The 25,240-nt window shown below is 35.3% G+C and overlaps 1 protein-coding gene across 2 annotated transcripts in view; it reads right to left on the bottom strand.

Moving 5' to 3' along the window:
* Positions 1-25,240, bottom strand: part of shisa6a (shisa family member 6a) — a 125,890-nt gene that overhangs the window by 60,305 nt on the left and 40,345 nt on the right. For both annotated transcript variants that reach the window (XM_039653186.2, XM_039653185.2), the window contains exon 5: positions 24,644-24,712. In XM_039653186.2, coding sequence (XP_039509120.2) covers positions 24,644-24,712 — 69 coding nt within the window. The remainder of the gene's footprint in view (positions 1-24,643; positions 24,713-25,240) is intronic.

The raw sequence follows: 25,240 nt of genomic DNA, 5'->3' as shown, positions 1-25,240 counted from the left end.
TGGGTTACACAAAAATTACCCAAACACTGGGTTGTTAAGTCTGACCCAGGATCTGGGTTACACAAGAACTACCCAAACACTGAAAATAACCCCAAAAAAAAATTAACCCAAAAGGCTCAACCCATGATTTGCGCAGAAAAAAATACCCCCTGATTTTTTCGAGTGTGTGAGCGCATGTGAAATCTCAGTCGTACAGAACAAATAACCCACGCAAACCTTCTCAAACTGTCCTAGTTGAGAGAATATTTTAAGACCTCCCAGACGGGTTGGTTTACTGGCCACATCAGGACAGTCTCTCTCTCTCCAGTCGTCAAGCACACGAGAGAAGGAAGACTCACAGAAGCTTCAGTCTGGTAAATATCAGCTGAATGAGAGATGCTGTTATATATCCATTAATAACGGCTGGAGCACAAACAGAACAAACAGCACAATGACACCGGAGAGGAAGAGCTAAGTGATGAAGTCGTAACAGAAAGGGCTGTCAGGATGTCGTTGAAGATCTTTGCTAATGCGCTAATAACTCACGCGACACATTTAGCTGATGGCGGCTCAATGACGCATCTCACAACGATGCGGATGTGAAAACAACACATGCTCAAATAACTCGAACCATGATTCTACGCTCAGCCTATTTCATGGAAACCATTTCAATAGAAATCTGCATAATTCCCCAAACAAACAAACAAACAAACCAACTAATAAACAAACAGTGTTGATTATTCCAGCAGGAGGCTCGTCTCACACAACCAATTACTGATAAACTATCTTTGAAATGCATACCTACAGAAATGTATATTTAACTATCAATTTAAGGACTGAGTCTAATTTTTAGACTGAGCTTTTGTTCATTAGGATATTTAAGAAGCTTTTATAGACAAAAGACACATTACTGGTGTGCATCTTGAGTCATAACTATGACACTGACATATTTGCAAATTAAAAACATGTAGTCTGGGACTAGACTTCGGCCTTGAAACCGGGGGTTCTTTCTCATAATCCTCTAATTTTCTCAAAAATTGCGTTTTATTTCACATACTTTTATTATTTTACGTTCTTACTGAAACTTGAAGAAGAAGTTGGAGTGGAAAAATAAATAAAAAGTGTGAATGTTGGACACTTCTACTTTAGAAGTGTACAGTTCATTTGATATGCAACTAATATATTCCAAAGAATAAAAGTCTTGAAGTCAATATTTATTTTAATAACAAAAAGGCGAATATTTTTCTGCGACTGCATGACTATTCAAATGTGTTTTGATATACACACTCAGTTGAGATAAAAATATCTATTTATTCTTCCAGAACTGATTAGTTAAAATTGATTATGCATTTTTTTAAGCTGTTGAAACAAATCTATTTTCCTGTAATTCAAATACATTAAATAAATCTAATTAAATTAATTAAAAAGGAGTTTGAGAGGTGCATGGTGCATACATTTTTTTTAACAATTTATTTAAATGTATAAATAAATATATAAATACATGTATAAATAAATAAAAGATGCATCAAATATTTACCCCTAACATTATTTTATTTTAAAACAATATAATAAATAATAAACAAATAATAATAATATTTATTTATTTATAAATAATAAAATATGCATACAACACTTGTAATTACTAATCCCTAAATTTATTAGAAATAAATGTATTTATTTATTCATAAATAAATAACAAAATATGGCAACACATTTTCTATTTACTTGCCCCTAAATTAATTTAAAAAAAATGTATGGGGTTGAAAATGAAATAAAAGATGCATAAAATATTTTTAATTAAAAATAAATGTGTATTTAAAAAAAAACAAACAAAATAAATAACATATTTTTTATATACTAACCCCTAAAATTTAAAAATATTAAATCAAAATATTTATTTTTAATATTTATAAATAAATATATTTAAAAAAATTAAAAATATCATTTTAATATGTATGTATTTATAATTAATAAAAGATGCATACAATACTTGTTACTAATCCCTAAATTTATTAAAAATAAATGTATTTATTTATTTATTTATTCATAAATAAATAAATATAAAAAAAATTGTAACATAATTTATATTTACTTGCTCCTAAATTAATTAAAAACAAATGAATTCATTTATGGAGTGAAAACGAAATAAAATATGCACAAAATATTATATTTTTAATTACTTGCCCATATGTTTATAAAAATAAATGCATATATTTATAAATAAATAATACAAAATAAATAACCGTTTACATACTAACCCCTAAAATTATTAAAAATATTTTAAATCAAATTATTAAAACTATCATTATAATACTTATCTATAATCAATAAAACATGCATACTTTTTTTTTTTTTTTGCATGAATGCATTTATTTATAAATAATTAAACAAATAACTTCTACATCTAAATGAGTGGTTTGTCACCACATGAACCATGTGGACAAAACGTTACATTTTCTCACGGCATGTAGTTTTGCACGACCGGGCTCCTGTCAAAAGTGTGTGAGCAGAGTCTTGCATGCATCAATCATCTTCCCCTAATGACAGACGAGTCTCAGAAAGAGAGCATTGTTCAACAGCGTCCGCTCGTTTCATCACACACAACACGAGCTGCTACAGTGTTTATTACTTCCACTACAGACGTCACACTGGCACCATGAATAGAGATATTCTTCACACAGACTAATAAAGACAGCTCTGCTAATGAGGCGCGTGTTTTTCCTACAGTGCGTCGGGAGCATTAGGGCTTTGCTTTGGACTGTAATCTGCCTTCGGGAACGCCAGAGAGCCAATTCAAACCCCGCAGGCCCTTTCACGGACGTAATTTAGTTGTGTTTTCCGCACGGCCTGTGCTTTCATCATGGGACTGCTCATTGTGGATATGACTTCAAGAGGGACCTGGTCATTTCACAAGGTGTTGCGCTTTTAACTCTCCGCGTGCTGAATGATATACATGTACTGAGCTGACATCTGGAAACATAAAACAAGATAGTTCGCCATTTAATCAGCCTCGTTTTGTTCCGAAATCACATGTTGCTTTCTCTGTGAGACACAAAACAAGAGCATTTACTGTGTTGATGTGCCACTTTTGCATTTTGAACATGTAAATATGTCTTTGAACTAGGAAAGTGGTCTGTTGTACACTCTCAGAAAAAAAGGTACAAAAGCTGTCACTGGGGCTGTACCTTTTCAAAAGGTACACTTTTGTACCCAAAGGCTGTATATTGGTACCTTAGTGGTACACATTAGCACCTAAAATGTACATATTGACACCTAAAATGTACATATTAACACCTAAAATGGACATTTTAGCTCATGGAATTGACATATTAGCACCTAAAATGTACATATTAACACTTAAAATGTACATATTACCACCTAAAATGGACATATTAGCTCATGAAATGGGCATATTAACACCTAAAATGTACATATTAACACTTAAAATGTACATATTAGTACCTAAAATGTACATATTAACAGCTAAAATGGACATATTAGCTCATGAAATTGACATATTAGCACCTAAAATGTACATATTAACACTTAAAATGTACATATTAGCACCCAAAATGTACATATTACCACTTAAAAATGTACATATTGGTACCTAAAATGGACATATTAGCACCTAAAATGTACATATTAACACTTAAACTGTACATATTAGCACCTAAAATGGACATATTACCACCTAAAAAGGACATATTAGCTCATGAAATTGACATATTAGCACCTAAAATGTACATATTAGCACATAAAATATACATATTAACACTTAAAATGTACGTATTAGTACATCAAATGTACATATTACCACCTAAAATGGACATATTAGCTCATGAAATTTACATATTAGCTCCTGAAATGGACATTTTACCACCCAAAATGTACATATTAATAGCTAAAATGTACTTAACTTATTAGTACTTATTAGCTGAAATGGACAAAAGTGTACCTTTTCAAAAGATACAGCCCCAGTGACAACTTTTGTACCTTTTTTTCTGAGAGTGTAAGAATCTGGAAAGGAGATAACGGATTCTACTGAGCAACAAAAGCTGAAAAATATGAGATGGGAGGAAAAATATAGGCCAATGCTTTTGCATTCTTTCATAATTTTATATTTTGGGTGATTATATTGTCTATAACTTGCGTTTTTTGAGGCGTGCTTGCTTTTTACTTTCACTTTCTAATTTGTGATTACGAGTACTCTGTGTGTAGGGACTGACCGCACATTTTACACGATGAGATCTTTGTCAATGACGCACCAAAGTCACTGTGACTAGTGGTTTTCCAAAGTTACGAGCCACTCAGCATTTTCACATCAACAGCCATATAGATAGTTTTAATATTACCTCATGATTTGGCAGCAGGAATATTAGGCTGCTGTCACTTTAAAGGAGTAGTTCACTTTTAAAAAAAACTTTTGCTGATAATTTACTCACCCCCATGTCATCCAAAATGTCCGTGTTATTCTTTCTTCAGTCGAAAAATTAAGGTTTTTGATGAAAACATTACAGGATTTTTCTCCATATAATGGACTTCAATGGGAACCAAACAGTTCAAGGTCCAAAAGACAGTTTCAGTGCAAACTACAAACTGTTTAAAGGGCTTTAAACGATTCCAGACGATGAATAAGGGTCTTATCAAGCGAAACGATCGCTCATTTAATAAAAAATAAATCAAGTTTAAGTTTTATAAGCTCAAACGGTCGCCTTGCTCTGTTCTGTGACGCACGTTCGTGACTCTCCCGTTCGAACTTGTTCATCAAAATGAACGAATCTTTTCCCGAGTCAACTCGTTCGTTTCGTTCTTTGAATGAACCAAATGACATGAAAAAGATTCGATTCGTTCATTTTGATAAACGAGTTCGAACAGGAGAGTCACGAACGCGCATCACAGAACAGAGCAAGGCGAGCATTTGAGCTCATAAAATTTAAACTTTGTTATTATTTATTTTAATGAGCGATCGTTTCGCTTGATAAGACCCTTATTCATCGTCTGGAATCGTTTAAAGCCCTTTGAACAGTTTGTAGTTTGCACTGAAACTGTCTTTCATACCTTGAACCGTTTGGTTCCCATTGAAGTCCATTATTTGGAGAAAAATCCTGGAATGTTTTCATCAAAAAAAACCTTAATTTATTTTCGACTGAAGAGAGAAAGACATGGATATCTTGGATGACATGGGGGTGAGTAAATGGCAAGACTGCCTTTTTGACATTATTTTGTGTGTATTTGACTGTTTAAGAGCAATAAGCAGTGAAAAGAGCGTGAGGCGAGCACAAAATCTGTGTGAATGAGTCAATCCCTGTAACAGAAACAACATTTAATCTCACGCCTGTCGAAATGAAACAATTGAAATTTTAAAATGATTTTCTTTCCCTACCATTGAAAAGTTTGGGGTCAGTAAGAAACAAATACTTTTATTCAGCAAGGATGCATTAAATTGATCAAAAGTGACCGTAAAGACACTTATAATGTTACAAAAGGGTTATATTTCACATAATCCTATTCGCCAGAGAACATTGGTAAACATTGTTAATGTTTCTTGATCATCAAATCATCATATTAGAGTGATTTCTGAAGGATCATGTGACATTGAAGACTGGGGTAAATTCAGCTTTGATCACAGGAATAAATTACAGTTTAACATATATTCACATAGAAAATGATAATTCACAATTTTTTACTGCATTTTTGATCAAATAAGCCTGTGGAAAACATCAGAAACTCTCAGTGTTTGTTCAGTATTTGGGTCGGCACAGATTGTGTCTGTGGGGTTTCGATTTGTGCTCAAGTTCTCCGAGCGCTCAAGCACATCCTCCTCTCCGCATGACTATCCTCTTTCCTAACCTTTCCACTCTTTTTATTTTTTTCATCAGAGTTATTAATAAGCGTGTGGGAATCAGCGTTGAGGAGTTACTAACTGACATGTGATGCATCACTCAATGGAAAATATGATGTTCAATCTGATACTTTTAAAGATATTGTTGCATTAGATAGCTCGAATGTAGTTCGCTATATAGCTTGTAGTGTAGAGCTGGTTTTAAATTACGTTTTGAAGTAGCGTCTTCAACTTTGTCTCTCTCTATCCTCCGCTCGATCTCATTTCTTTAGCAGGTCAGCAGAAATGTGCTGGGTTATTTGCAGCTCTTTCTCAGTTGCAAAGGAATAAGGTAGAAGGCGTTCGTGATTGATCTGTAACATAAGCATGAGAGAATGAAGGGAAGTTATGAAACGGACAAGAGGAAATTGTGTTTCTGAGGACAAGAGGCCTTGGTCGAACTCTATGAATCCAACACAAACCGTATTCATTCTTGCTGCAAATGATACAAGTGAAGTCTGGTTTAGGCTCAAATCTCAGAAAAAAACTAAATTCTTGCAGGAAAGACCACAAAACTATGAAGGAGGTAGATGGCATGTATAGGTGAAATTTAAAAATAAAATAAAAATACATGAATACAAAACATAACTAATAAGTAAAATAAAATAAAATAAAATAAAAAATTAAGTTAAATTAAATTAAAAATAAAATAAAAATACATGAAAAAAACATAACTAATAAATAAATTAAATAAAATTAAATAAAATTAAAAATAAAATTAAATTAAATTAAATTAAAAATAAAATAAAAATACATGAATAAAAACATAACTAATAAATAAAATAAAATAAAATGAAGTAAAATTAAATTAAATTAAATTAAATTAAATTAAAAATAAAATAAAATTAAATTAAAAATAAAATAAAATACATGAAAAAACATAACTAATAAATAAATTAAATTAAATTAAATTAAAAATTAAATTAAAAATTAAATTAAATTAAATTAAAAATAAAATAAAAATACATGAATAAAAACATAACTAATAAATAAAATAAAATGAAGTAAAATTAAATTAAATTAAATTAAATTAAATTAAAATGGATGCATATACTCGCTTTTGCTCGCTTTTTCATGTTAGATGGCTGACCCCTGAGATGGAGGGATAGTATGTTTCTGAACACTCTTCCAAGCAAGCTGTACATGTCTTGAGGAGTTTTTACACGGTGAGGACGGGAACGTTTCACGGCCAGAATGACCTGGTTTGGATGGCCAGCACACGCAGGCAGTGTCAGACCTCAGGCCCGCTCCTCAGACCATGAGCTCAATTCATTTCACAGCGGGACGCGCTCAGGGCTGTGGGCGGAAATCAGCTTCCCACCGGGGCCAGATCTGTTCAGATTAACACCTCCTCACCACATGCAGAACAGCACAACACAAACCACTGACATTCCAGAAGAACCTGTTTTTGGTTCGCCAAGAACCTTTCCGTTAAAACTAAAACATGTTCTTAGTGTGAAAAGGTTAAGTTAAAAGGTTCTTCATGGAACCACAGATGCAAATGAAATTAAAACAATCTAAACAAAACTAAACAATTTTATCTTTTGGAAATAGACTTTTGGAAACAAGAGATATCTTTTTATCTCTTGGCGCAGACGCTGTAGAAGAACCGTTTTTGGTTCCCAAGAGAAGGTTATTCATGGAACCATAGATGCAAATGAAATAAAATAAAATAAAGACAAAATCTTAACAAAAATAAACTAAAAGATGTGTGTTTTTTGGAAACAAAACAAAACAAAACAAAACATTTTGCACCAATGCTGTAGAAGAACCGTTTTTGTTTGCAATGAGTAGCTTTTTCATGGAACCAAATATGCCAATAAAAATAAAATAACTAAAATAAAGACAAAGTCTAAAAAAATAAACTAAAAGGTGTGGATTTTTTAACAAACTAAAATTGAACTGAATTGAACTCAACCTCAACTCAACCTCAACTGAACTGAACTTAACCTCAACCTCAACCTCAACTCAACTGAACTCAACTCAACTCAACCTCAACTCAACTGAACTCAACTCAACTCAACTCAACCTCAACTGAACTCAACTCAACTGAACTCAACCTCAACTCAACCTTAACCTCAACTCAACTCAACTCAACTGAACTCAACTGAACTCAACTCAACTGAACTCAACTGAACTCAATGAAACTCAACTCAAACTGAACTCAATTCAAACTCAAACTAAACCTTAACCTCAACCTCCTCAACTCAAACTCAACTCAACTGAACTCAAACTCAAACTCAAACTCAAACTCAAACTAAACTAAACTAAACTAAACTAAACTAAACTAAACTAAACTCAACCTCAACTCAACTCAACTCAACTCAACCTCAACTCAACCTCAACTGAACTGAACTTAACCTCAACTCAACCTCAAACTCAACTCAACTGAACTCAACTCAACTCAACTCAACCTCAACTCAACTGAACTCAACTCAACTCAACCTCAACTGAACTCAACTCAACTGAACTCAACCTCAACTCAACCTTAACCTCAACTCAACTCAACTCAACTGAACTCAACTCAACTGAACTCTACTGAACTCAATGAAACTCAACTCAAACTGAACTCAATTCAAACTCAAACTAAACCTTAACCTCAACCTCCTCAACTCAAACTCAACTCAACTGAACTCAAACTCAAACTCAAACTCAAACTCAAACTAAACTAAACTAAACTAAACTAAACTAAACTCAACCTCAACTAAACTCAAACTCAACTCAACCTCAAGTCACCTGAACTCAACTCAAACTAAACTAAACTCAACTCAAACTCAACTCAACTCAACTCAACTCAACTCAACTCAAACTCAACTCAAACTCAACTCAAACTCAACTAAACTAAACTAAACTAAACTCAAACTCAACTCAACTCAACTCAAACTCAAACTCAACTAAACTAAACTAAACTAAACTCAACTCAACTCAAACTCAACTCAACTCAAACTCAACTCAAACTCAACTCAAACTCAACTAAACTAAACTAAACTCAACTAAACTAAACTAAACTCAACTAAACTAAACTCAACTCAACTCAACTCAACTAAACTCAACTCAACCTCAACTAAACTCAAACTCAACTCAACCTCAACTAAACTCAAACTCAACTCAACCTCAAGTCACCTGAACTCAACTCAAACTAAACTCAACTAAACTCAACTCAAACTCAACTCAAACTCAACTCAACTCAACTCAAACTCAACTCAACTCAAACTCAACTAAACTCAAACTCAACTCAACTAAACTCAACTCAAACTCAACTCAAACTCAACTAAACTCAAACTCAACTCAACTCAACCTCAAGTCACCTGAACTCAACTCAAACTAAACTAAACTAAACTAAACTAAACTAAACTAAACTAAACTAATCTAAACTAAACTAAACTAAACTAAACATTTTGCAACAATGTCATAAAATAATCTTTCAGTAAACAGTTTTAAAAGAGAACCATTTTTTTAAAGAACCCTTTTCCACTATGAAGGACCTTTTGTGAAATGGAGAGACTCCATAGATATCAAAGGCTCTTAACCAACGATGCCAATAAAGAACCTGGCTTTTCAAGAGTTTACAAGAGAAACTAGATCAATGGATCGATGGACACTGCAGATGAGCACATCATTATCAGTGACGACACCTCACCGCAGTCTCAAGGACACTTCTAACAGAAGATCCAGCATTATCATCATCAAGAGAAACACATCCCAAACACATTTGTAAAACTATAGTGCTGTCACCATTGATTAGCTTGTGTTGTGGACTGTGGGGAAATATGTGTGAGAGTATCATTCTAATTGGTTGTCTTTGACCAACAGGAATGCAACACCTTTGAAAAGGCTCTATTTACTTCCTTTACGTCCCACACACAACTACTACTGTAAATCCTCCCAACATCTTGTGAGAGCTGTTTTGTCAGGCCATTTTGGGTTTGTTTTCCCATTTTGAGGCGGAGAAGTCTTTATTTCATGGTTCTGCTTGTTCATGACCATTCATATTGGGTGGAAGAACATATTGTCTGACAGTGTTTCTGCTTTTTCGATTTGAAATGAATTAATTAAATAAATAATAATTATAAAAAATAAAATAATAATAATTCTAATGATAAAAATAAATAAATAAATAAAATAAATAATTAGCTACTTTGTGCATTTCTGCACATTTGTTACTGTCAGAAATGTCTTAAAAAATTCTTGTTGGAGGAACTCAAAAGTTTTTAACATAATTTGAGAAATCAGTCATGTCACAAACGCTGCAGGACGAGATTATAGTTTGTTCAACTTACTAACTTCTTGCCCTAACAAATACTCCTAATAGCATAGCAATTCCAGTTGTTATTTACATAACAAAATGTTTGATGTTAAACATTAATAACATAGTTTGCTTCTTTTCACTTTAAAATACACCAATTCCACCGGCTTCATCATGAAATGTTACAGATGACTACAACTCATGAAGGCAGGCTTTCAAAACGCCTTTTAGATCGCCAACTTTCTCTTTTAAAAAGTTCAGTTTAGTGCTCTTCATCAGAAAGCTGTCTTCATGAATAATTCATGGCTTTATTAATGAGCTTATGGAGCATAGTAAAGTAATGCAGCCCTTGAATGATGCTCTCCTCTTCTAAAGCGCACGAAATAAGCAGCCCTAAATGAATGCGTGTATGCCTGCACTCTGAATTAATAATTAAACCACTGACCTGTATGACTTTGAAACCAAACATACACCCAGACCTTATTCAGAGTACATTATTCCAAAACTTTCCAAAAAAACAAACAAAAAAGCCCTGTGATATCATAAAGACACTCAAAAGGACCAGTGGAATGTCATGCACCATAGTGACTGTGATGTCATGCATTCCACCCAACGAATCTTAGAATGCAGAATCCTGCAACGCTTCTTTCTAGAGCATCTGGTGATGATGTCACAGAAGCACACTGTCCTTGACCTGAACTCCTCTGGAGAGTTCTAGCAGCGATGTCACCTCTCAGCAGTCCATTTAAACGGGTCACGACAGGGATTTTTTTTAGCTCCTTGAGGTTCACTTATAATGTTAATAGTGTTTTTTGCACATTTATGAACTCTTTCATAACCCGTGCCTCGTTTACAAATCAAAATGTTCTGAACAAACATAAAATCCTCAGACGCAATCTATTAAAATCAAGCACCCACTTGTTTCCGAAGCTAAAATCCTTCTGTATAGAGACACAAAAGAGCTCTTTAAACTGAACATGTTTAAAGCTAACGTTCTTTCACTTCTTTCACCGTTGAAAGACTCTGGACTGAAGACACATCTGTGTCCAGTGTAGACAGCATCAGTGATTATAATGGCTTTATTACTCACTCGCAGTGTAGGCAAATATCAGCCGCAAATCGACCGATGATGCGATGGTATTTGAAAAAAAGGTTCTATATGGAACCTTAAAAGGTTCTATCAGTGCTACGTATTTGGAACCCCTAAAATGTTCTATCCACAAGTTTCCGAGGGGCGCTCCTGTAAAAAATAAAGTGGGTGAAACTTCCGGTGACGCGGCGGAAGTAGCATTCCAATGGTATTTTGTGTGTTAGTTAGCGAAGAGGCTAGCTGTTTTTCGGAGAATTATTTTACTATTTAAAGACGCAAATCTTTATGAGAGATGGTGTTACGGAGTTCATGGAAAACATGTGCTGTTCGCGGTTGTATGTATAACCGGATTAAACTAGTTCAGTGGCTTAAACATGATTGTTTTGAACATAAGCTGAAAACGAAATCAGAGTGCTCCTGCCAGCGTCTCTGATCCTGCCAACGACTGTAGTTTCCATCACCTCCCAAAAGACGACGAATCTTCCTGTGTACATTTGTTTAAATTCTTAATATTCTATAAACTCTATCAGCATGTGATTGGCTGTTTGCTACTGATGTTACACCTAAACTCAGGATCAAAGCCTGTGTTGACAGAATACCAAATGTGCCAGTTAATGTATTCAAGCAGCACATTCATTTATAATTTTGAATAAACTCCAAAGCACAATAACTAAGTGTGTATTTTTTATTTTAATTGTTTGTCAGCTCGCACAACTGTCTGTCACCATTCCTTGATGAGTATTGATTATTAATAATGTTATTATAATACTCCCAATCAACTACTGCGGAGGGTAAAGGTACTGTTATTTCACCCTTTTCAATTTCGTTGAGGTTATGTTCCCACATCGTTAGCTAGTTTGGATCGCTATAACTTGAATGACTGTCAACTGTTGAATGAACGAGTGTCAAGCATGTTAAATCACGCTTTGTTTACTTCCAACCGGAAGTCGCGCCCACTTTTGACGCAAGGCCTCATGGGGCGTAGGAAACTTGTGGATACAGAAGCCTTTTTAACCCCTTAACTGTCACCCCCCCCCCCTTTTTGAGAATGGGGGTTAAATGCTCTATTCAAACTTAAATGGTTGTAATTCAAGAATGCCTTGGAATATATACCCAAGTTTGGTCTTGTTTTAAAGAAAACACTCAGCAGATTATTGCTGAAGTGAAAACACTTCAAAAAATGAAAGTATGAAAAAGTTATGGAAGTTTTAATTCACAGTAAATCAAATATACTGTACTATATATTTTTTATTTTATATAAAATATATATTTTACAAAATATTTTTACTCTAAAATTACTATAAAATCAAAGCCATAAATCTAACCAAGTTATGTTCCAAATTTGAAGTTGATATCACAAAAATTGAAGTTCCCATGAGATTTTGTTTAGGCGTAGTACCAAAAACAGCCATTGAATTCCATTGAATTTAGTTGTGTACATTCTGCCTTAACAAATTAATACATTTCTGTCCAAATATCAATTTTGTCACAAAATTTGGAACCTTGAGACTCAGACCTTTCTGACAATGTGTTTTGTCAAGATTAGAAAAGGTTTTCCCAAAAGGGGAGGAGCCTCATAAAATAAGTACCGTTTCTATGGTAACGCAACGTTCAATTATAAAATGGTTTTCACAGGATGAATTCTGAGTTTATAAGCTTTCAAATGATACCTAATTTATGATAACTACTAAAATATGTGATATAATAATTATTATTTTTATTATTATATTTTAGAGGATAATATATACATATATATTATAATTTTTAGAGGATAATGTTATACTATACTGTTTATTTTTTATTGAAAAAATACTAGATTATATGTTTTATTATGAACTTTTAGCATAAAAACAGAAGTTTCAATGATTAAAAGTGGGTGCATCAACTTTTTGTGACAAAGGTCAGACCTCCTGTTATGATGCAGATTTTTTTAGGTGCACTCTTGTCATAAATTCATTAATTACTCTTCCTACATAATTTTTAACACAAAACAGGGGTCGAATATTTAATTAGAAGTCTTAGACCTTTCCAAAAATTTATCTTTGTAACCATGAAAACGTTTCTATATGGAATTTTCATTCATTATCATTTGTTTTGTCATTTCCGGATCATATATTTCATAGTATTGACAAACATCAAGACCCTAAAATGTATTTATGAATGCATGTGAACGATCACAAAATTCAAGATATGGGGGTTAGAAAATGTATTATATCATTTTATGTAGTTAATCAATATCACACGAAGAGTGCCATTTCAGTTTTTGTCCTCCAAAAATCAGCATGATTATTAAGTTACTACAACAGTTTAATAAACAATAACTTAATTACAACTACCAAATGTTGCAGAATAATAGCCTATAAAGAACCTTTGCGCCAAAAGTGTTCTTTCTTGTCATTATAGAACCTTTTTAGCATAAAAAGTTCTTTGGATTTGAGTAAAGAGCCCCAATGAACCCTTTATCTAAGAATGTACATAGCTATTCATCGATGTCTTGCGCTGTAGACAGTCATATGCAAATGTATTTGCCCGTTGTGACCCTTAATATCCAAACGAGCCATTTTTGGAGTTTGATTAAATGGGAATAGGAGCAAGCTTCACTCAATGATTACGCTTAAACTTTAAGATTAGAATATATAAAAAGCAGGAGAAAGGCCACGCTATGCATACATTGATTTATTTGCAATGTATTCAATGCTGTTTCCTTGTAATTACTTGAGAAATTCACCAGCAATTTCTCGTAGAAATTTGGTAAGGTGGCAAATTCATACGATTTGTCTAACCCCACGTGGCGGTTAGGTTCAGGGGTAGGTCATACGTACGAATTGAGCAACTCGTATAATATGTACCAAGTACTGCTGTGAGAGGGGGTTGGCAAATCCCACACCAAATGTTGTTTGAGTGTAGTAAACAGCATTTGTATTCAGCAGAGAATCCCGCCGCAGTGCTTTATACGAAGGGTGCTGCACCTGAGAAGACTTTTCTGAATTCTGATCGCATGCGGCATTGGTTTATGCTTCTGCTTTCGGTCCATAACGCAGCATGCGATCAGAATTCAGACGGCATCAGAGGCCAAGCATGCACCGATACACACGCATGCATGCATACAAACACGCTGGGGTATAATAACAGTGTGCATTCACTGAGTAAACGCTCATCTCACCCCTGAATAATGCAGGGACTCCACTAATAAAACCTACAGATAAATTATTCTAAAAAAAAAATTAAACAAAACCTATTCAAAACAATTAGAAATTTAAAAGAATCTCACAACTTTTCTAATTCGATCGAGAGGACATCGGATTGAAACCCAACTGTTACAGATGCAGATTCACTGAGAAAAAAAGAAAGGACGACAGTAAAGAGACAATCATTTGCACACCATAAGAAAACCCTCTGTATTTGAACTAGGTCCTGCAGGGGTGCTTCATCTGCGCTCGGCACGATCCCAAAGGTACGGGGCAGTAATGAGGACACGGGGCAGAGAAACCTGCTGTCCTTTGGACATATTTTCAGACTGAGCTCCCTCTGCTGTCATTAAACAGGTCATCTGCCATGAGGAGCCACTTCAAGAGTCCAGAGCAGCTTTTTCAATATGACCATTTCAATCTTAACCTTCTGACCTGATACTAACCAAGCAAACCAGCTAAAGTAGCAGGACGAGAAAAGCAGTGCCGGGTTCCTTTCCAGTGCCATATTATGCCAATTATACAACGGTCAAAGGAAATCCCAAATGATTTGAACACTGCAAACTGCCTCTCAGAAACAAAAAGAGAAAAATAAATGTTGCACTATGAAAGCAGAAAGTACATTTTGGTTTGGAACGATGTAAGGGGGAGTAAATGATGACCGAATGTTCATTTTTGGCCGAACAAGTTCACCCAAAAATGAAAATTCTGTCAGTATTTACTAGCGTTGGGTATCGTGTGAATTTGAACGATTCTGATTCCGATTGCGATTCCTTGTTTCGATTCCGGTTCCTAACGATTCTCGATTCCGATTCTTTTAAGAGGCAGGGTCAAAAAAGTTTAGCTAACCTTGCTAACCAACGGCCTTTCTGAAGGAAATAATCCTTCTGTAAAAATAGTCCTTTTGTCACAAATTTTGCATTTTGCCGAGATTTCGTTATTTTTAGAAAAGTGAAGCCACACTTTGGATCTCCGATGTATGGTACTCATGTTCGACTCGCGTGGTTATGCCAACACTTAGACGCTTCTTCTGTGTTGTTCAGCGGTTTCTTCTTCCGCTCGGCGGACTGTGAATATCGAAACTAGGAATCGAAATTTTAACTTTTGAACGATTCCGGGAAAAACGAAAAGTTAGTCTCGGTTCCAATCGATACCCAACCCTAGTATTTACTCACCCTCATGTTGTTTCAACCCCGTAAGACCTTCGTTCATCTTCGGAAGACAAATTAAGATCTTAAGATATTAAGATCACTCCTGTATTCTAGTCCATAGGCTTCTTGAGGGAATGACTTGCTGTCCTCGAAAAGTCATTAAAGACATCGTTAAAATAGTCCAAGTGACTACAGGGGCTCAATCTTAAGTTTATCAAACGACGAGAACACTTTTGTGCGCAAAAAAACAACAAAAATAACGACTTTATTTCAACTATTCGTTTATTTCTCCCTCTGCGCGAGTCAGGTTACTAGTTTAATAGCGTAAGCTTCTGTTATTGTACGTCACACGCATCACACACATGACCAGCGTCGGCCAATAGTGAGCCTACGTGTGACGTAGCTTTACGCAATCACACTACAGTACGTTAACTGACTACAGGCTCATGGAGAAGGAAGTGAATAGTTGAAATAAAGTCGTTATTTTTGTTTGTTTTTGCGCACAAAAAGTGTTCTCGTCGTTTGATAAACTTAAGATTGAGCCACTGTAGTCACTTGGACTATTTTAACGATTTCTTTAATGACTTTTCGATGCCAGCAAGAGTCATTCCCTCAAGAAGCCTATGGACTAGTATGCAGGAGCGATCTTAATATCTTAAATATCTTAATTTGTGTTCCGAAGATGAACGAAGGTCTTACGGGGTTGGAACAACATGAGGGTGAGTAAATACTGGCAGAATTGTCATTTTTGGCCCGAACGATACCTTTAAGACCCAGTTTGGCACATGCTTGGAAAAGTCAATTCTTATTCTAAAGGCAAATATAAACAATGCAGAATCACTCTGATGTTTATTATTCAGCATGTCACTGTTTAGCAAATGAGCTGGATATTAGAAATCGGTCTTGCGTGAATGTCAACACAAACCTCACAGTTTATTTCAGTCTCTCCTCCTTTTCAAGGACAATATTTCTCACGTTGTTTTTAAGCATTTTTCTTTTCCACCCATATGCAATGTGCAAATATAATTAATATAATTACACTAGCATTACTACGTTTGGGGTCAGTAAGCTAGTGAGAGAAATATTTCGCCACTGAATGCACTAGCCTCTGCATTGCAGAGATCCAGACTCGTTTTTGGCATCATGCCATTTGTCGATGCTGTAAACGAAAACGGTTTCGTCTGTCAACACGTAATCTATAACTTTTATTCAGCACAGTCTGAAGATGATCTGACTCAAATTTGGTGAAAATCGGACAAACGGTAAAAGAGAGTTCGAAAACGTAGGTTTTTAAATGGCAGACAGGAAGTTCGTCCGACTACGGCAAAATTGTTAAATATATTCTCGACATGATCCAAGGAGTCTATTAAGACCAGTTACAATTTTGGAAATTTCATTATAACTTCATTATAACATTATGGTCCCTGAGATTGAGTACTTGCAGGGCATGGTGCTGAACACACATACCAAGTTTCGAAACCAGTCCCTCCAGAAAAACGCGATTATGCGATCGCTGAATTCAATGCAAAATAATTTCCGTGCAAAATATGCGGGGTTTGCATAATTTCATAATCCTCGCATTTTCGTTGCAAAAAAAGTCACATGTATCTTAGCAGAAAGTTGAAAAATGTTGCGTTTGCTTCACACAAGAGCAGCCATTTCCCCGTTTCCATGGGAACGTTATGAAGTGACGCAATTACGCGACTCCAGACAGACTCACGGAGGCGATTGACATCTCACAAATCGAACTCGTATAACTGTCTGTCACACGTTCTACAGTCACATCGTTACTTAATAAACAACATAAGATAAAAGAAGTAGCATAAAACAGAATTTACCCTTATTTACACTCGTTACAGTCTGAAATAAAACAAGATGAGAAATTAAATATTCCCAGCACTTTCTATGATGTAGTATGCTTGCTTATCAAAGGAAGTAATAAGAAATGACTCTTACATTAACACGATGTTGGGGGAATCACTTTTTTTCTCTTTTTCATCAAACCGCAATTTTTGCAAGTTCCTTCAATTTTTGCAAATTCCTGCAATTTCATCGCATAAAATTGCATAAATATCCCGCATATTCCATCGCATTTTTAAAGAAAACGGGCCGCGTAATCAATCAATTTTTGCCCGCAACAATCACAAAAAACTCTGCGTTTTTCTGGAAGGACTGAATACTATTATGGGAAATGTTATATATAAATCGCAAATTTTTTCACAAATTTTTGGAAATTACCACCACAAAATCAGTCGAAACGATACACCAATGCATTCGTAAAATATAGCATTTAACAACAAAATAAAAGATTTGGGCCGATATGGGAAAATTGCGTATTGTTCAACTCTACATGCACCGAATCAAATTTGTGATAACAAACACACACACCAAGTTTGGTCAGAATACGCTAACGAATCGCAGTGATCTAGCCTCACATTCATTTTGGCAGTCACTTTGTTGAAAAACGAATTTTTGTCGGCACAGCCTGAAGATGATCTGGTTCAATTTACGTGAAAACGGAGCAATGGCTAATAGGAAGACTTCAAAAATAAAAGGTTAGCAGGAAATTAAAAATTGCGGATAAAAATTTCATGACAGAAGGTAAATCAAATCAAAGGGAAAATATCTTTTTAAGGTATTAGCATAAACATGAGTGCAAATTTGGACAGTTGGTGGCGCTAGAGGACTGAGACTCCAAATTTGCTATAGTGACATTTCAGACTGTCCTCTATCTGTGTGCCAAATTTCATAACTTTCGCACAAGCGGTTTTATGATGTCATGGATATAGAATAATAATAGTATAAACGCCAATAGGTGCCTAATTTTATCAAAATTATACTACCGTTTAAACTACCGGTCAGTAATAAAATCATAATTCTATCCGGCATGGATGCATTTAATTAACCACAAGTCACAGTAAAGACATTTATAATGTTTCAAAAGATTTCAATTTGAAATAAGAAAGCTGAAAAAGTATTAAAAATCATTTTAAAAAAGAGTGAAAATGGAGATTTTGGTTACACTTTACTTGTTACGGTGTAATTATAAATGTAAGTATTGAGTAATAATAATAAACTACATGTCCTTACTATAGGGTTCAGGATTAGCATTGTGCATTTTTCAGAAATGATGTGAGATAACAAGTAAACTTGATTTATGAATGTTTAGATTTGTGTACTTGTTTTTCTGCAAAGAGGGACATTTATGAGGTGTTTAAAAACATCCAAATTAATCAATAAACCGGACCGCCGTTGGTCCCTGGTGACATATTTCCGGTTAATATGATTTTCGGATGTGGCGAACTACACCGCAACCGTGAGAGAGACCACACAAAAGCGTCGGGCTGCGGGCGAGTAAATCAGCAAGACATGATAAACAGACGCGCTGACTGACGGAGAGCTTCTTGATCCCTCCGCCGTGTCATTTAGACGGATGGCTCGGATTGGCCCAGGTCATTACCACCTGACGTCTCTTAGGCAATGCTGTCAAATAAATCTCCAGAAGCCCGCCGTCGTCCCCAACGTCCCGTAAATCACCCCGATGATGAAGTGACAGACAGGTGGAGGTGTCTCTCTGGTCAAGGGCTACACACACACACACACACCGTTTACATGGACTCTCACACACTATACAGCATCTACACTCTCAGAAAAAAAGGTACAAAAGCCGTCACTGGGGCTGTACCTTTTCAGAAGGTACACTTTTGTACCCAAAGGCTGCATATTGGTACCTTAGTGGTACACATTAGCACCTAAAATGTACATATTGACACCTAAAATGTACATATTAGTACCTAAAATGTTCATATTAACACCTAAAATGGACATATTAGCTCATGAAATTGACATATTATCACCTAAAATGTACATATTAACACTTAAAATGGACATATTAGCTCATGAAATGGGCACATTAGCACCTAAAATGTACATATTAACACTTAATATGTACATATTAGTACCTAAAATGGACATATTAGCTCCTGAAATGGACATATTAGCACCTAAAATGTACATATTAACACCTAAAATGGACATATTGACACCTAAAATGGACATATTAGCTCATGAAATTGACATATTAGCACCTAAAATGGACATATTAGCTCATGAAATTGACATATTAGCACATAAAATGTACATATTAACACTTAAAATGTACATATTACCACCTAAAATGGACATATTGACACCTAAAATGGACATATTAGTACCTAAAATGTACATATTAACACCTAAAATGGACATATTAGCTCATGAAATTGACATATTAGCACCTAAAATGGACATATTAGCTCATGAAATGAACATATTAACACCTAAAATGTACATATTAACACCTAAAATGGACATATTGACACCTAAAATGTACATATTGACACCTAAAATTGACATATTAGCTCATGAAATTGACATATTAGCACCTAAAATGCACAAAATAACACTTAAAATGTACATATTACCACCTAAAATGGACATATTAGCTCATGAAATGGGCATATTAGCACCTAAAATGTACATATTAACACTTAAAATGTACATATTAGTACCTAAAATGGACAAGTTAGCACTTAAAATGTACATATTACCTCCAGAAATTTACATATTAGCACCTAAAATTTACATATTAACACCTAAAATGTACATATTAGCACCTAAATTTTACATATTACATAAAATGTACATATTAGCACCTAAAATGGACAAAAGTTTACCTTTTGAAAAGGTACAGCCCCAGTGACAACTTTTGTACCTTTTTTTCTGAGATGTATCAAAATTCAGTTCACGCTTATTTGAATTGACCTAACGTTTAACAAACGTAAGGTCAATTCAAATAACTATTAACCTGTGTGTTTATGACTCCAATAGTAATGGCATTCAGTCACAATGCAATGGAGATTTGCAAAGAGCCCGTTAGTGATCAATGGAGGCGTTCAAAACTACATTTGACACATTGGCCAGCCTGTGGTCATGAGAATCTACTCAGGACTTCAGGGAGAACATTAAAGCATCAAACATGTATGATATGACCCCTGTTTTGCCACTGTGAGCATATGAGCATTTACATTAGGAGATTATTACAGCTTTAGATGTTTAGATGTGCTAATTGTTTCTACTCCAGAGGCATTAAGTGTGTTATTAAGTGTTTGGTAGCTACTAGTGCAACATTCAGCCGTTAAAAAAAAGAGTTGTTCAGGAACTAGATGTGTTAACCTGTAGGACATCAGAGGAGTTGAACGTTCAGGGATTAATTAATTAAAGTGTTCAGGGTTACGGATTTAGCGCAGTGGAAGTCTTATCACATCATGTAGGCAATAAAACATAAATGAAATCTCCTAAACAGGGCTCTGGGAAAAGCTTTTAGAGTTTAAGAGTTTTCGTGGAGATTAACGGCATGCGTTTGATGTGTAAATTGTTAAGACGTGTTGCCTTCAAAACAGATGATTGATGCGAGCGGTGTTAGGCAAGGTTATACTACTTAACACAAAGCCTGTCAGTCACATTGGCGTATCAGTCTGCTGTTCATCATGACTGGCAGCTGTTTCTGTCGGACGTCTAAGTGGATCTGACCGATCCTTGGCACTGCTCTCCAAAACGCCAGACTCTGTTTGGACGTCAAAGCAGCTGCTGAAACACTGCCAGAGATATTACCTTTCTGCTCACGGGGCGGCTGGAAATCTGCTGCGATTACACACGGGAATAACGCTTCTACCAGAGAAATTAAAACACAACACGGCAGCTGTAACACAGTCTATTAGCTCTGACAGGACCAATGGGATTTGTCTGACCGGACCATGAACATATGCACAGCAGGGTTACTAGAGATAACTACAACCAAACCAGTCACTTGAAATAAAATACAGTTGATCTGAAACAGATTCAAATTAATTATAATAATAATAATAATAATAACAACTTTTGAAATTGCTTTAGGTCTCCTACAATAAGTTTGCATGCATCCAAGGTCAAAAAACACTTTTGATTTTCTCTTCATATTGAAGCTTCAGCTTTTTTCTTACCGTGTCTGAAACAGTTCGATAAGAGTTTAGTCTCTCTAAACCCCTACTTTCTGAGAACCTACTTTCTGATTGGTCAGATGACCCAGTCTGTTGTGATTGGTCTACTCTGCTCTGATTGGTCAGATGGCCCAACCTGTTGTGATTGGTCAGATGACCCAGTCTGTTGTGATTGGACGACTGTTCTGATTGGTCAGATGACCCAGTCTGTTGTGATTGGTCTACTCTGCTCTGATTGGTCAGATGGCCCAGTCTGTTGTGATTGGTCTACTCTGCTCTGATTGGTCAGATGGCCCAGTCTGTTGTGATTGGTCTACTCTGTTCTGATTGGTCAGATGGCTCAGTCTTTGATTGGTCTACTCTGCTCTGATTGGTCAGATGGCCCAGTCTGTTGTGATTGGTCTACTCTGCTCTGATTGGTCAGATGGCCCAGTCTGTTGTGATTGGTCTACTCTGCTCTGATTGGTCAGATGGCTCAGTCTTTGATTGGTCTACTCTGCTCTGATTGGTCAGATGGCCCAGTCTGTTGTGATTGGTCTACTCTGCTCTGATTGGTCAGATGGCCCAGTCTGTTGTGATAGGTCTACTCTGCTCTGATTGGTCAGATGACCCAGTCTGTTGTGATAGGTCTACTCTGCTCTGATTGGTCAGATGACCCAGTCTGTTGTGATTGGTCTACTCTGCTCTGATTGGTCAGATGACCCAGTCTGTTGTGATTGGTCTACTCTGTTCTGATTGGTCAGATGGCTCAGTCTTTGATTGGTCTACTCTGCTCTGATTGGTCAGATGGCCCAGTCTGTTGTGATTGGTCTACTCTGTTCTGATTGGTCAGATGGCTCAGTCTTTGATTGGTCTACTCTGCTCTGATTGGTCAGATGGCCCAGTCTGTTGTGATTGGTCTACTCTGCTCTGATTGGTCAGATGGCCCAGTCTGTTGTGATAGGTCTACTCTGCTCTGATTGGTCAGATGACCCAGTCTGTTGTGATTGGTCTACTCTGCTCTGATTGGTCAGATGACCCAGTCTGTTGTGATTGGTCTACTCTGCTCTGATTGGTCAGATGATTCAGTCTGTTGTGATTGGTCTACTCTGCTCTGATTGGTCAGATGGCCCAACCTGTTGTGATTGGTCAGATGACCCAGTCTGTTGTGATTGGACGACTGCTCTGATTGGCCAGATAATTCAGTCTGTTGTGATTGGTCTACTCTGCTCTGATTGGTCAGATGGTTCAGTCTGTTGTGATTGGTCTACTCTGCTCTGATTGGTCAGATGGTTCAGTCTCAAACTTTTACATTCACAAACAGCCATATTACACACTGCATGAATGGAAATATCCAAAACAGTAGGGGGGACTTATTGAAAAATAAAATGTATGCATAAACTTGCAAAAATCAAAATTCCATTCAGTGTTTCCAAAATAACAGTTTGCAGCACAAACGATACTTCAGGGTTTGTTCCAATAACTAACTCGTGAGCAATAACAGCAATACTTGCTAGTAAACAGCACTGATAATGTTTGTTGAAAGTTCACAGTATAATTAAAGCTGTAATTAGTGCAGGTCATCTGAATAATCCCAGGGTTTGAACAAAGAGGGATTGAAGCTGGTGTAGAGCCAAACGTTTTTCCAGAATTATATGCCACAGTGGTTAAAAGGATCACCATGGTAACAGCGAGGAGAAAATCCGCAACAACGGTCATTAATAACCTAGAGATACTGTTCTGGGAAAACGGCTAGAAATGAACCAACACTAAACTTGCTCCTGCTGGTACGGGAGGTGAAATGAATCAAAAAGTTAATTTACGTGAAGCTCAGGGGAGCACACTAAAGCAGAACCGCTGCACATAAATGCCGTTTACCCAACAAACACCTGCATTAAACTATAGAGATAAATCACGACATATATGGCAAAACACCCCCATATACAGACACAAAAACACACAACACAACATTCAGTTGAAGTCTTTCCACAAACACATATTCTAGACTGACCACTGCAAAAAAAAAAAAACTTAAATATAGCAAAAATGTCTTAAAATCGAGCAAAACAATCTTGTTAATTTAATGGTAAAAATGACTAAAACTAGCATAAATTTATATTACTAGTCTAAAAACGAGGGGGAAAACGCTTAGAATTATAATACCCATCAAAAGATTGTTCAAAAGAATATTGAACAAAAGAAGATCAAAAGTGACAGTGTTTATAATGTTACAAAAGATTTCTATTTTAAATAAACGCTGCTCTTTTGAATTTGAATAATATATATATATATATATACACTAAAAAAATAATATGCTTTATCTAATCAATAAAATTGTGGCAACATATTACAAGCAATATTATGAATTAAATTGTACAAATTAGAATTAATTAGAATATTAATTTGATTAACTATTACTCAATTCTAATTTGTTCAATTTAATTAATAATATTGCTTGTAATATGTTGCCACAATTTTATTGATTAGATAAAGCATATTCATTTTTACAGTGTATATATATATATATATAAAATGTATCACAGTTTCCACAAAAATGTGAAGCAAAACAACACATCAAAGCATCAAATTAGTATATTAAAATGATTTCTGAAGGATCATGTGACACTGAAGTCTGGAGGAATGATGCTGGAAATTCAATTACATTTTCAAATAAAATAAAATAGAAAATGGCTATTTTAAAATGTAATACTTTCCCCACAATTTTACTGTTAAAACTGTATTTTTGAATAGTAATGAATAAAACACAATGTGAAACAAATTTCTTTGACATTTGCATTAAATCTTGAATTTGCATTGTTTTCTTAAAGTTCTACGCTTGCATTTGTAAAGATCCACTAAAGTTGCTTAATATTCAATATTCAATGTTTCTAAACTTAATTTGCATAATGTTGCACGATATTAGGACATTTCTGCTATACGTTTTCCTTTTCTTAAGAGGGGCGTTTAGTGCAGTTGTTTCATAAGCGTGGCTTACAAAAGATCGCAGAACATCCCAACATCAGTCAGGACTCAGGACACGAAGGTCATCCGTGAGGAACACGTGTGTGTGTGTTGTGTTTTATGTGCATGAATGAAGCACGATACATACTGTAGGACAGAGGAACGTCCAGCTCGCCCTGCCACGACAGCTGCCCGAGATCGTCCACAGAGTGCTGCGCTGCAGAAACACACACACACATTTACATTTATTCATTTAGCTGACGCTTTTATCCAAAGCAACTTACAATTGCTATAAATGTCAGAGGTCGTCACCACCCCATCACACATACACACACATCAACATATTTCATGCACAAACACTGAGGACTTCACACTCTGTAAACATGAAACACTCCTAAATATCAATATGAACACTTTCAGGCATTGAAAAATGTGATTAACTGACATCGACCCGTGTTGCTATTGTAAACACTCAAACTGGAAATAACAACATTGATGTTACTTGAAATAAACCTTTAATATCAATAATAATAAAAAAATGTATAAACCTTGAAACTAAAACTTAAATGAAAATTAGATTAAGAATGTTCCTTTGGCAACTTATTTAAATAAGTTTCCATTTATTTAAAATGTTGTAAAACTAAGGGTTGGTTTATACAGAAGCGTTTTGCATTCACTTGAAGAAAAAAACAACTCTATTTTTCTGAATTAACGAGTTAATTATCTCAGAATTATGAGATATATT

Source organism: Pimephales promelas, chromosome 3, assembly GCF_988280905.1.
Source record: "Pimephales promelas chromosome 3, fPimPro1.hap1.1, whole genome shotgun sequence".
In the NCBI taxonomy this organism is placed as follows: domain Eukaryota; kingdom Metazoa; phylum Chordata; class Actinopteri; order Cypriniformes; family Leuciscidae; genus Pimephales; species Pimephales promelas.
This window is presented reverse-complemented; position numbering and strand designations above follow the sequence as displayed.